The 13,098-nt window shown below is 35.5% G+C and overlaps 2 protein-coding genes across 4 annotated transcripts in view; both read left to right on the plus strand.

Annotated features, from left to right (window-relative positions):
- The window catches only part of LOC130805975 (uncharacterized), a 29,146-nt gene extending 24,105 nt beyond the window's left edge, over positions 1–5,041 (plus strand). For all 3 annotated transcript variants that reach the window (XM_057670841.1, XM_057670843.1, XM_057670842.1), the window contains exons 16-20: positions 834–938; positions 1,323–2,294; positions 2,999–3,538; positions 3,629–3,848; positions 4,245–5,041. In XM_057670841.1, coding sequence (XP_057526824.1) covers positions 834–938; positions 1,323–2,294; positions 2,999–3,538; positions 3,629–3,848; positions 4,245–4,843 — 2,436 coding nt within the window. In that variant the 3' untranslated portion in view covers positions 4,844–5,041. The remainder of the gene's footprint in view (positions 1–833; positions 939–1,322; positions 2,295–2,998; positions 3,539–3,628; positions 3,849–4,244) is intronic.
- A 2,151-nt stretch (positions 5,042–7,192) lies between these two features.
- On the plus strand, positions 7,193–12,138 carry LOC130805976 (ruBisCO large subunit-binding protein subunit alpha). Its single transcript, XM_057670844.1, has 8 exons — positions 7,193–7,493; positions 7,943–8,123; positions 8,963–9,084; positions 9,219–9,426; positions 9,668–9,813; positions 9,902–10,208; positions 10,592–11,043; positions 11,712–12,138. Exons 1-8 carry the CDS (start codon positions 7,440–7,442, stop codon positions 12,000–12,002), a joined length of 1,761 nt encoding a protein of 586 aa, XP_057526827.1. The 5' UTR covers positions 7,193–7,439; the 3' UTR covers positions 12,003–12,138.
- The last annotated feature ends 960 nt before the right edge of the window (positions 12,139–13,098 follow it).

A 13,098-nucleotide genomic window follows, 5' to 3' on the forward strand; every position in this document is an offset into this window, starting at 1 on the left:
GCCACCCTTGATTATCCAGATCCCAACTTTGTACTAGACATAATATCTCAATAGAAGAATCAAGCATACATAATCCTAGCTAAACTTCCTTTTAAGGTTGGTTTTCCATACCAGAAAACTTTGCTACTATTTGTAACATAGTGAAAAGTATCTTTAATTTATTAGAATCAAAAATTGTTGTCGAAGTGTATTAGATGGACGATTGGAGTTCTTTTGAATCATTTAAATACGAGATCATCAAATCCTGACTGTCTCCGAGACGAAAAGACAACATCCCAGAGGCTCCATTTATCAAGTCTAAGTGATGAACTGATGATATGGATTTTAGATAGACATGATGTAGTAGCCAAATCTCTTGTTTTCTAGAATGATATCAAGAATGTTTCATCGATCAACTAACACTATCATATGCTCTCCCATATTTAAACTGGAAACACCTTAATTGTGTGATACAGTGAATCTCATCAGCAACCTTTGGCCACATGGTCCTCACCCAACATGTATCTTCCTCTTCTATGAACACTGAACTGCACAATGGTCCAAGTATTAAAATATTGAGGAAATACAATATTATAGAGTGGAGCAGGTTCTAGTTTGCATGAGTCTGGATCCGGTTGGATGTTTATGCTGTTATAGTCTTATATCAAACTTAATGATATTGATTTCTATATCATGGATATACTTGGATGTTTGTTTACTATGACTATACTCAACATGTTTTCTAATCGTATAGGTTTGTGCAATCTACCTGTATATGACTATTAATTCATATTTCAACTGAATTACTTGACTTTAAAAATGTTAGTTTTTTACTTTGTTTGAACATTCCACAGGATGATGGGAAAAAATTAGCTCTTGAATTTCTTGAATTTCTTGTCAAGCATTATCGTGTCATGAGAGAACCTGAGACTACATTACAGGCGTTCCTACTATCAGTGGTATGTATTGCCTCCTTTTACTTTGTATTGTTATTTCTGTAGAGAATTCCTGTACAGATGCTTCATGAGAACTGTTTACTCTTCTAGTTATCACTTTACTGATATATATTTGGTACACACATTATTTTTCATCATTGTCTTCGATGTTATGTTTTCATTGTTTAATTTTTTTTTTATTTGTGGACGGCATCCTCTCGTTGCTCTCTGTTCTTCTGTTTAATTAAGGGATTCGATCACCCTTTCGAAGAAGTCCTTTTTCGGTTTTACATTATTATGAATATTAATATTAATGATTCTGCTAGTTTTTAGCAATCATTCTTTTCTTTTTGGTATCTTAGACTTTGAATAAATGTTGTTCTGTTTGCACACTTTCATGTTGGATAGTGTTGGACTGCAATGGAGGAGCTGAAGAATAAAGTTGATCACAAATCGTCTCTCAGCATCGCTAGAGAAAGGATGGGTTTCAATTGTTCAGGAAATGAGGCTGAAGATATATATTCAAAGTTAAAACTGAAATTGGAACTTTCTAGGCCTAAAACAGAGAATGGTTTTGAGAAATATATGAAGAAGGTCGAAAGGGCATGTAACAAGAAAATGGAGAAGCTGAGGGAAAAGCATGATGAAGAACTCGAGAAATTTGAAAAATCCTTTGAGGATGAGAGGATGAAGCTAGAAAAAAGGTGTAAAGTGGAGTCAGCCTTTATCCGTGCTACGCATGCCAACTCTTCAGTTGGAATTGATAAGTTGAGGGCCTTGGATAAAGATTATGCTAAGAAGATGGAAGAGCTAGAGAGGAAAATTTCAATTCGCCGCAAAGAACTGGAAGCTAGGCATCAGATTGAAAGAAATGCTGAACAGGAGAAGATAGCTGGTCATATGGAACGAGTTAAATCCTTGAGTCACCATAAGGTGCCGGAGGAGTCTGATGGTCAGAATGGGGTCAAATCTCAAGTTGCAGAACCTATTGTGTTGGATAAAAATTCAAATGGAACAGTTTCGATTAATGGAAATTTTCCAACGCAGCAAGATTCGGAGAGAGAAGCATCTAAGGCAACCATGGATGTTACGGAATCAATAGTTTCTGCGTTGCGTGAGGATATGGAGAACTCAAGTACACAGAGACTGACCTGTGAGATTGATGATTCTATAAATGCTTCGGAGAACATAGCAGCTCTGAAGGGTGATGGCACTGGAACGTGTCGACCAGAACAGCTGTGTGCTTCTTCTACTGGACAGACTGATAAAGATACCAATTCAACGGATGATGTGATAGCAGATAGCTCAAGTGCTCTAGTGAGAGATCAAATTAATGAAGCTAGCTCCTCCAAACAGCAACTTACTTCTGATACGACCCAGGTTTACTGATTTCCTATCTCTTAAATGTTTTGATGTCAAAGTTACTCTGCTCAAATTTCTACTCCAGGTTTTTATCGTCTTTCTGATTCTCCTAAATTTCCGTCTGTAGAATAATTTTTCATCTGGTAGAAAGCCTTGTGTAAATGGCTACCTTACTGGTGTTTGTTAGGAGACAAGTCATTAGAGGAGTCTTAACAATATGAGCAAATTTCTGGTGTATTCATTAAAATATCAAAACTTGAAGAGAGAAGAATAACGGGAGAAATGGGAAAACACCATGTCTTTCACATTGTGTTTTTGTCAAAAAGTTGTTAAAATTTTGTGATTGTTTTTGCTTTCACAACACTATGGCTTATTTTTTTGAGCTCTTCAATTGATAGATAAGTGTAATTACTGATCAAATGAAATGTTCTTAGTGTTGTTTGTGTTTTCTAACTGAATGTGGACTTTCTTATTCTCCCTCTTCAATAGTGTGAAGGAAAATAGAAAATAGTTGTACGCAATACTTTCCATTTTCTGGTGGGTCGTTGGCCAATGTCTTTGTTTCTTCTGATTGTCTATGAAAATCCGCTGGTTTGTGCACAATTGTAGTATGATGGACTAGTTTTTTTTTTTGTCTATGCTCTTTATCAAAGCAATCTGCTTCTCCTTATTAGTTCATGGTTAACTATCTTTTATTTAATAGGCTATTATTATTTGGTCAGGGCCATGGAGATGACTCTCGTAATAGGGTGGAAGAGCTAGTGTCGCATGCTACTAGAATACCCAATATTTTCGGCATAGATGAAACACCTCCAGTAAACTCCAACCATGTATCAGTACGGCAAGATAGAACAAGCGGTTCTATGGAATGTTCTTTAGATGCGTGGGTCAACAACAATCAAATAGATTTTCCTCCAAATAGGAGACTTGATAATCAGCCAAGTGAAAATCATAACTCTACTGAGTATACCACTACCTCACTTCATCAGGATCACAATGGTGGCAATCAATCAGGTGAAGCTGTTTCACTGCCCCTTCCACAGTTGGCAGCTGATCAATCTACTAACACAAATTATGTCTCAAATGGAACTTATGCACCGATACCTGGAGTTGTCACTTCTCATGGAAGCCACCCAAGTAGAGTACAAGTGCCTATTTCTGCTATCCCCCGGGCTCAAACATCCTTTCCTGATCCTCTTGAAATTGAATTTGATAATGCACATAGAGAGATGCAATTAATCATGCATAATCATGAAGGAGAGGTTGGTGCTTGATTTTTCCTCATCACGCTTGTTCTTTGTCATATTATTTGTCAGCTTTCCTTAATAATCATCCTCCACTTCACCTTGCAGAAGTTGAAGCTGAAAACAGAATGTGATAAAGAAATTGAGGAAGTCATTGCTCAAATTAGAATGAAATATGAGAAGAAGCTCAATGAGGCAGAGTCATCATTTTTGCTCAAGAGGAATGAGCTTGAATTGTATAAAACCAAGGTCATGATGAACAAGAAATTGGCAGAAGCCTTTCGATCTAAATGCACAGATTACAAGGCATCTTCAAAAATCCAACAAGGTATATAACTATCAAACTAGGTTTAGGTATAAAATCAAACACGATGAGTTTTAGTAAGGAGAATCATATTTAATTTTTTTCTTTTCATATTACACCTGTGCCATCAAATGGCTCCGACCTAGGCAGCGTTTGGTGATTGGATGTATGCAACCTCACTCATGTTACTTGTTAGAGATAACAAAGGTTGTTTTCGATTGCTCCTTGGTATCAAACATCTAACGCACATGATTTAATGAGCTATTTTTAACGGAGTATAATTCGTTATAGTCCGAAGCCAAATAACTATAAATCTTTGGTCCCATCGAAATAAGGGACATATTCTTAGGAGTGTCCCTTGCTTCAAACTTTTCTAGTGATGCCATTTTGATATGCTTCTCACAGTAATTCACATTTCAGGTATGCCTTCCAATCCTATACAGAGTGCCTCTCAATCGTATCATACAAGACCTTCTCTTCCTGCTGGTTTATTTTCTACTACGCCGCAATCTGTACGCGGTGTTTCTCCTGCTACCTTCTCGACGCAATCCAGAATCGCACGTATGAACCCTGCAGCACCAACTGCAAGACAACAGCAGCAAGTTCGGCGTGAAGCACCTGCTGAATCCACTCACAATCAGTCCTTTGTATCTTCTCCACGCGCCATTTCTTCAAATAGTATGTTCATCATACAGCCAACTAACAATCCAACGTCTACCACAGCACTGTCACTTCCAATACCTCCACCTCCACCTCCACAACCACCATTATCTCAATTAAACCATCGTGTTCAATCTGAAGGTTCGATGGGGAAGGCATCTCAAGTTAGTTTACAGTCAAGTGCGACTGAGTTGCGTGAAGGAGACGTTAATCAACCTTCTAACAACGTACTTCCTTTGCCAGATAACGTGAGAAATTGCGACTCTTGGGACTTGTCTCAATTTGAGGAGGCAACAAATATACAACCACCTTCATCTTCTTCTAATGTAGATGTAGTTTGCTTATCTGATGATGAGTGATTAAAGACATTATCTTTGGAAATTTTTATTATCGTCCTCACAATTTAATCTAGTTGGGGCTTTAAGGAGTAGAAGCCCGTAGTGTGCAAGTTGTATAGTCATTTGCCACTATGTGACATTGGCTTTGTAACTACTAACCGCTAATAGTTGGTTTTGCAACAAATATATTTAGTGCTGGTTCTAATTGCATTTCTTTCTTATGAAGTGTTTTTTTTCCATCTTTTTTCACAGGATGTATATTGTCCATATAGGATGGATTTTTTGATTGAAAAAAATAACAGCGAACACTGGGTTTATTTGTTATCGTTTTTTGATCTAGTTCTCAGTTTTTTTGTAAATTAAAAACCAAATATTTGAAATCAGACAAAATGGTATCAATTTTTAGTTTGTCAATTTTTAAAATTATTATATTTCTATTGAATTCGACAAAATGATACTCAAACGGACATGTACAAAATAAACAAGCGGTTAAATGTATCAAGTATCATATCATGCCTTCAACCAATTACACTCCCATAAGAATCTTGTATTCATGTCGAACCAATTTCACAACAAGAAAGCTAATATAGAACTTCTCAATTAATCATGTAATCAGAGTGTAGATATAATGTTTTAGGTGCTGGTTTCATATCATTTGTGCATATCCATTTCAAGTCTCAACATACGACTATATCTTATAGCATTGTACATAATTTTACCTGCTGTTTTTCAACACGGAGGGCCATGGTTTTGATACCTCGTAGACAAACCCAACAGTCAATAACTTAGTTATCAAATAGTGGTCTTCTTCAATGGTGGAGGTCTTCCTCTTCAATAACTTAGTCCCACATCGGTGCTCTATTCATGAGCTAATTTTTGGTTTCATTTATTTTGATGTGTTCCAGAAAACAATCCCACATCGGAAGATTAATCAAACAATAACAAGTTTATATAGTTAGTTCATCTGCTATTAAATAATTGTTTGAATGTTAAAAAACAAGCTGCTCCAAAAACAAAAAAATACAACTACTTCAAGTTCAGTACTATTAAAATTTTAAATTTTTTTTTTTTTTTTTTTTTTTATAAATCGCTATTAGTAACAGCGACTTAAGGGGTTGACTGGTCAACTCCTTAAGTCGCTGTTACTAACAGCGACTTAGGCCCTTTCAATTTTTTTTTTCTCCTCATTCGCTGTTACTAACAGCGACTTACCCGAGGCTAGGCTTGAATGTACGGAAGCTTATTTTGGGACATAAGTTTTCCCGAATCTTATATTCGGAATTAAATTGTTTATTTATCTTATTTTTTTCAATCTTTCACAATAACAAAGGCCCTAAGTTAGTGGTTATATCTATCATCTATGTATAGGATCATTGGCATTGGTAACAATTTTAGATACATTTGCTTGTATTGTTAAGTATTCTATATTTAAAATTGCTGACATTTTTAGCAGATTTATTCACTATTTTTAAATGGCTAAATTTATTGGTGCTTTGTAATTTTTTATTTTAATGCAAATTTTATTTTGAATAAGCCTTGATTTTAACTTGTATCATAAAACGACAATCATGTTTTTCAACTTTTCACGAGCGATTATAACATTTCATATTTACTACTCCCTCCGTTCCTTTTTGATCTTCCACATTACTATAACGGGTAGTTTCAAAAGTTCTTCCACTTTAGAATACTTTCTATTTTTAGAAAGTTTTTATCTCACTTTTACCCCTTAAAATCCCCCTTTTCTTTTAATGTACCCATTTTCTTTTATTTATAATTATTTTCTCTCTCGTACTTCCAATACAATCATTACTTCACACTACTATTTAATTAAAATAATACCCACTACAACCTCATACTTCCAATACAATCATTACTTCCCACTATTATATAATTAAAATAATACTCACTACCACCAAAGATTTTCTTTTTCTTAATCTTTGTGAAATACCCAAATAGGAAGAACAAATAGGAACGGAGGGAGTAATTTTTAAAATTGTTATCTTCAAAATTCAACATTCATTTCATAAAATAAGCAATACATCTATGTTTCTCTGACATTGCTCCTTGAAAAATAACACAAGCATTATAAAAAGTGAATGAGTTAATATTTTAGTGGAGTATTATAATTAAGTTTGTAATTTATTGATAGGTTAATAATATCCTTTAATTTAAAAAAGATAAATAATTATATATTTAAATGGGTAGTAAGTTGAGTTTTGATATAATTAAAAAAAAAAGGTTAAGTTTTGATAAGACATAAAAATTTAATTTCAATGAAAAGTTCAATTAAAAAGTGCTACTCCATGAACATAAGCAAAGTTAAGCAAAAATTGCTACTCCAGTCTCCATGTAGTAAAAAGAATACAAAAAAATCATTTCAAAATATTTTATAGAAAAAACAAAGGAAGTAGAGCCTCAACGGTTCTGGAAGTGGTGGAAAGTTCTGGAACCTCTACCCTCACTCTTGGGTTGGGTTTATATCATTTTCTCTCTCAAGTCTTAAGCCCTAGCCTAAAAACCCTATCTTCTGCTCCTTATCCTCCCCTCTGCACCATTTTAACACCAAACCCCTAATCTTTCTCTCTCTACCCTTTTTGCTTTCATTATCCCAACAAAAATGGCTTCTGCTAATGCTATTTCAACCACTTCTATTCTTTCCTCGTCTAGAAAGGTAATTGCTTTCATTGTTTAGTTTTCTAATCCAGGCTTTTTTCGGTTAATTTTGTTCTCAGCAATTGTTAAGCTTTGCGCTTGTAGTTTTTGTATGTTCATTGAGTAATTGATAACCTAGATTTGATGGTACCTTAACTCTTTAGTGAATTGAAACTCGTAATTGTATCGGGTCTTTATTCTTTAATCAGATAGGGTTTATCTGGGTAGAACCAATTTTTTCTGATAATTTATTGGAAATGTTTATCATTTCTAAATGAATTGGGTAGTTTTTTTTTATAATATTTTGCTGGTTTTGTATGATGTTTTAAAAGCTAAATTGAAGTTTGAGGATTGGGGGAATCAAATTTTCTGGTGATCATCTTGGTTGTTTTGTGTTGTACATGTTAGTAAAATGTTCAATGTATCCCACTTTATTGTTTCTGTAACTATGTTATGCCATGAATTTAGGGGTGTTTGACGAAAGCAATTCCTCAGCAAGCACGGAAGGTGAGCTATAAAACTTCGAGCAGGCGGTGTGTTGTTAGAGCCTCCGCGAAGGAAATCGCCTTTGACCAGAATTCAAGGGCTGCCCTTCAAGCTGGCATTGACAAACTTGCTGATGCCGTTGGACTTACCCTTGGTCCAAGAGGTATTTACTCTTGTCTTTTCTCATAATACCAAGTATTGAAGCTTGTGTTGCTCTCTTTCTTGGATTGTCTTTATTTTCTTTAAAATTTGCTAAATTTTTATTTAAAATTGCATTTTGATTCCGCTTTTTTCTGTTTTTGGCAATAGATTCACAATAAATCTTATGATTTCGTCCACAAACTCGTTCTCCTCTCCATTTGTCAACATATTTCTTTCATTCTTATTCTAAACCAAACGTTAATAGAGCAACAAATATGAATTATACCCATTGTAGCATACTAGAGAGAGTTTAAATCAGTAGATGAGGGTACGCATATTCTTGTTTAGGACTGTCTAAAACTGATCACATAGTGGGCTGGCCCATTATCCATGTCCTAAATATAGGACGGCTACATATGAGACTTCCTCGATGAGGGTGTATACACCATTTACTTGCTGACTGGATTGGTTAGCTTATCTTGGCAAAGTTGAACTTGTACCCTTTCAACAAAATAGTTTCTTTTGCCTTCTTGGGACTTGCTTTTAGAGTATCATTCCCCTTAATTTCTTTGTCATATGTGGAGTCATTGATTTGATTTCTTGCGTTATTGAATTTAAATCAAAAAATACGTAGATCATAGAATAGTTGTTCATATTCAGGCTAAGCTTTGCTTCCTGCGGTAAATTTCTTTTTGGATTTTATTTTCCAACGGATTATGTGTGTAGCACAACTTAACACCTTACAGCATGTGTAAAGTTTGACGTAATATTCACTGGATTATTGTTGGATTGCTATTTTGAATGCTTTTTATTGACATGATGATAACTCTCGAACTTGGATCATTGTTCCACTTTTTTTAGGGAGAAATGTCGTCTTAGATGAGTTTGGAAGCCCTAAGGTAGTTAATGATGGAGTTACCATTGCTCGGGCTATTGAATTGGCTGATGCAATGGAGAATGCTGGTGCTGCTTTAATTAGGGAGGTATGATATATTGATCTATGATGTTTTATTCCCTCTATGAGGTTGAACTTTTGTTTAATGGTTAAGGTACTGGGAATTATTGTATTGCACTATAATTTCTGAGATGTGATTCTATTGTGTGGGTGAATCAAAAGGTTGCGAGCAAAACTAATGACTCTGCTGGTGATGGAACAACAACTGCTTCAGTTCTTGCACGTGAGATTATTAAACAGGGTCTTCTGAGTGTTACTTCTGGTGCCAACCCCGTGTCTTTGAAAAAAGGAATTGATAAAACTATTCAAGGGTTAGTGGAGGAACTTGAAAAGAAAGCAAGGCCTGTCAATGGTCGTGAGGATATCAAAGGTATTGCTGGATGCCGGAATAAATGTTCTATTGATTCCCTTGTGTTGTCTTTACATGCTATTAGCAATTAGGCCTGTGCAATGGGCCGGATACAGGCTGGGTTGGGCTCTAGTAGAAACTGGGCCCCATATACAACCCCTATTATAGAGGGTCAGATCAGGGGCCCCAACGAGGGTGCACTGCACAGGCCTATTAGCAACGTGTGCTAGATGTGACTCATGTTAACATTTTATGTTTTCAGCTATTGCTTCCATTTCTGCTGGTAACGATGATTTGATTGGAACTATGATTGCTGATGCTGTTGACAAAGTCGGCCCAGATGGTGTTTTGTCGATTGAGTCATCATCATCATTTGAGACTACTGTTGAAGTTGAAGAAGGAATGGAGGTTTGGAGCTTACATAACTTTGGAGATGCTTGCAATTTTTGTTCTTCCGTGTATATTTATGTATGATCCGAGTTGTCTTGCCTTGCAGATTGATAGAGGGTACATTTCTCCTCAATTTGTTACAAATCCCGAAAAAGCAATTGTTGAATTTGAGAATGCCAGAGTTTTGGTTACTGACCAGAAGATCACCGCAATAAAGGACATTATCCCATTGTTGGAAAAGACTACTCAAATGAGAGCTCCTTTGCTAATCATTGCCGAGGATGTTACCGGTGAGGCATTGGCTACACTTGTTGTAAACAAGCTACGAGGTATTATCAATGTTGCCGCTATCAAAGCACCGGGTTTTGGTGAGAGGAGAAAGGCCATGCTTCAAGATATTGCTATCCTGACAGGTAAATAAATATTTATGTTGTGGGATATAGTCCTTGGACAGGGGAGGTTCTAAGCAACATGATAAAAAATATCATATTTTTTAAAATTAGAGTACTCAATATTCCGTAGAATATATAAGTGTTCAAAGATACAAAGTTGTTAGAAAAATATCATTTTTTAAAATTGCTCCGGGCCTTCAATTTTTGCTCTGTCCCTGTTCTTCGAGCTAGCTTGATGTTCTAGCAATACTTCCTAGATACTTCCAGCTATGTAAACCCGAATTGTTTGAAGAGGATGTGTTTAGGAGAGGATAATTGTGATCTTCGGTGTTTGCTTGTGGCTACATCTCCTTTTATTGCGGATTTTTCATCTAGCGTTAATCATTGTGAATTGTGTAAATCAGGTGCGGAGTTTCAGGCCAGTGATTTAGGATTGTTGGTCGAGAACACATCCGTTGAGCAGCTCGGTATAGCAAGGAAGGTTACAGTCACTAAGGATTCAACCACCCTCATTGCTGACGCTGCATCTAAAGATGAGCTTCAAGCTAGGATTGCGCAACTTAAGAAAGAATTATTCGAGACTGATTCAGTCTATGATTCTGAAAAACTCGCTGAGAGGATTGCGAAATTGTCTGGAGGTGTTGCGGTTATTAAGGTTGGTGCAGCCACAGAGACTGAGCTTGAGGATCGTAAATTGCGAATTGAGGATGCAAAAAATGCTACTTTTGCTGCCATAGAGGAGGGTATTGTGCCCGGTGGTGGTGCTGCTCTCGTCCATCTCTCAACTTCTGTTCCTGCTATCAAGGAAAAGCTGGAGGATGCTGATGAACGTTTGGGCGCTGACATTGTACAGAAGGTATGATTCTTTTCTATTTTCGTACGAAGAGTTAAGGATTAGGGGTGTTCAATGGGTTGCGCCTCCATTTTAAGCCCTCATAAGGCTGGGCCTAAACTGGGTCAGGACTAGTACTGGATTTACTATAATTAAAATGAAGCGGGCTATAAAAGGGCTCAATAAGGGTCGGAAACGGACCTTTGTAAATAGTATAATTAATTTATAATTTGAATATTATAAATGACAATGTTATTGGGGTTATTAATATTTTTTTCTATTTAACTATTATAAATGATAATAATTTGATTCTCATAAATTGATAAATGGGGATTGAAATAATTTAGTAATAAAAATGGGTCGTGTTGGGCTGGCCGGGCTTTCAAAGCCTGTACCATTTAAAGTCGAGTTAGTTTAAAGGGCCCTTTATCCAACCCGACCCATATTTACTCAATCCCAGCCTGGCCCTTATCGTGCCCATTCAACACCCCTAGTCAGGATACAATATTAGGACTATGGCGATGATATAGCTGTTCCAAGACTTTCTTGCTGGGATCACAGTACTTCAAATGTTTCATTTTACAATGAGTCAATTGTTAGTTAGTATAGGCGGTTCACACTTTCTTCCGATTGCAGACCATTGTGATGTTTTGTTCCTTGTGGACTCTAATTGCGCCTCGTCATTTGTTCAGGCACTAATAGCACCAGCATCTCTGATTGCATACAATGCTGGAGTTGAAGGAGAGGTGGTCGTAGAGAAGGTGATGTCAAGCGACTGGGAAATCGGTTATAATGCAATGACCGACACGTACGAGAACTTGGTAGAGTCTGGTGTGATCGACCCTGCTAAGGTGACAAGATGTGCCCTGCAGAATGCTTCTTCTGTTGCCGGAATGGTATTGACTACACAAGCGATCGTTGTGGAGAAACCCAAGGCTAAAGCCGCTGCTGCAGCCGCTGCTCAATCAGGTTTAACTGTATAAGCAATTTTTAGGGTCGTTTAGGCTATGAAACGATAGGAGGTCAATAATCCATGGGTTTTGGTAGTGATTTGTATCAAAAGTTTTGTATTGAGAATAACTAATATTTGATCCAAAAGAGTTGGTTTTTGATTTTGAAGAGTCTCAGTGTCTCACTTTTACTATGTCTAAAGAAATTTCAATTCGGTGTAGCCTACTCTTTCATTAATTTGATCTAACTCGAGTTGAACCTATTTGAGATTATGGAAAATACCTATAAATTTAATTTTTTAAAAATAAATATCAATGTTTTATGTTTTAATATTAATATATGGAAGGTTATATTTATGAAAACTAATTAAATTTGATAAATTTATATTGGTTGTAATTCTTGATGTTAGTCTAAAGTTTGGTGTTGATTATCAAGAGTGAAGGAGCAAAACATGAATTTTAATCCTAAAATCAACCATTTTCCATTTTTAATACCCTAAAAATTCAACTGAAAATAGAGTTATAAATTAATTAAATTAGTCGGACTAAAAAGTGAAAAATCCTTCAAATTCAAGTCACATCATTAATATGTTGAAGTAAAATATTGTAAAATGTCACATGAATCCTATTTACGTTAAGCATGAACAACAACTTTACTACTACTCCAACCTAAAGTGGGCACACTTGAGACTAACTATTAACATGTTACCAAAAAAGTTTAAACCTAACTCATCATAATCTACAATCAATCGAGCTAATTTTTCAAATTTTGATTGTTTTTATCGAGTTTCTGTCAATATTACTCCCTTTATTTTTTATTTATTCTTTACATTTACTTTGTGTAAAAATTCAATGCAAACTTAAAACACACATAATTTTAATTGCAAGTGTTTATAAATTCTAAAAAGTTGATATTTAGAAATATATATCAAGACGAATTTTTCAAGATCTCGCATGAATATGTTTTCCAATATGGATCGATGAAATATCATAGTCAAAGTTTAACACTAAAATTTATAAATTCTATTTTAGAAGAACATATGAAAACGAAGAGATTATTAAATTATCACTTTTCTTTGTATCAACTAAAACTAATTTAAAACTAATCCAAACGACAATTTGACACATC

Source organism: Amaranthus tricolor, chromosome 2 (assembly GCF_026212465.1).
Source record: "Amaranthus tricolor cultivar Red isolate AtriRed21 chromosome 2, ASM2621246v1, whole genome shotgun sequence".
In the NCBI taxonomy this organism is placed as follows: domain Eukaryota; kingdom Viridiplantae; phylum Streptophyta; class Magnoliopsida; order Caryophyllales; family Amaranthaceae; genus Amaranthus; species Amaranthus tricolor.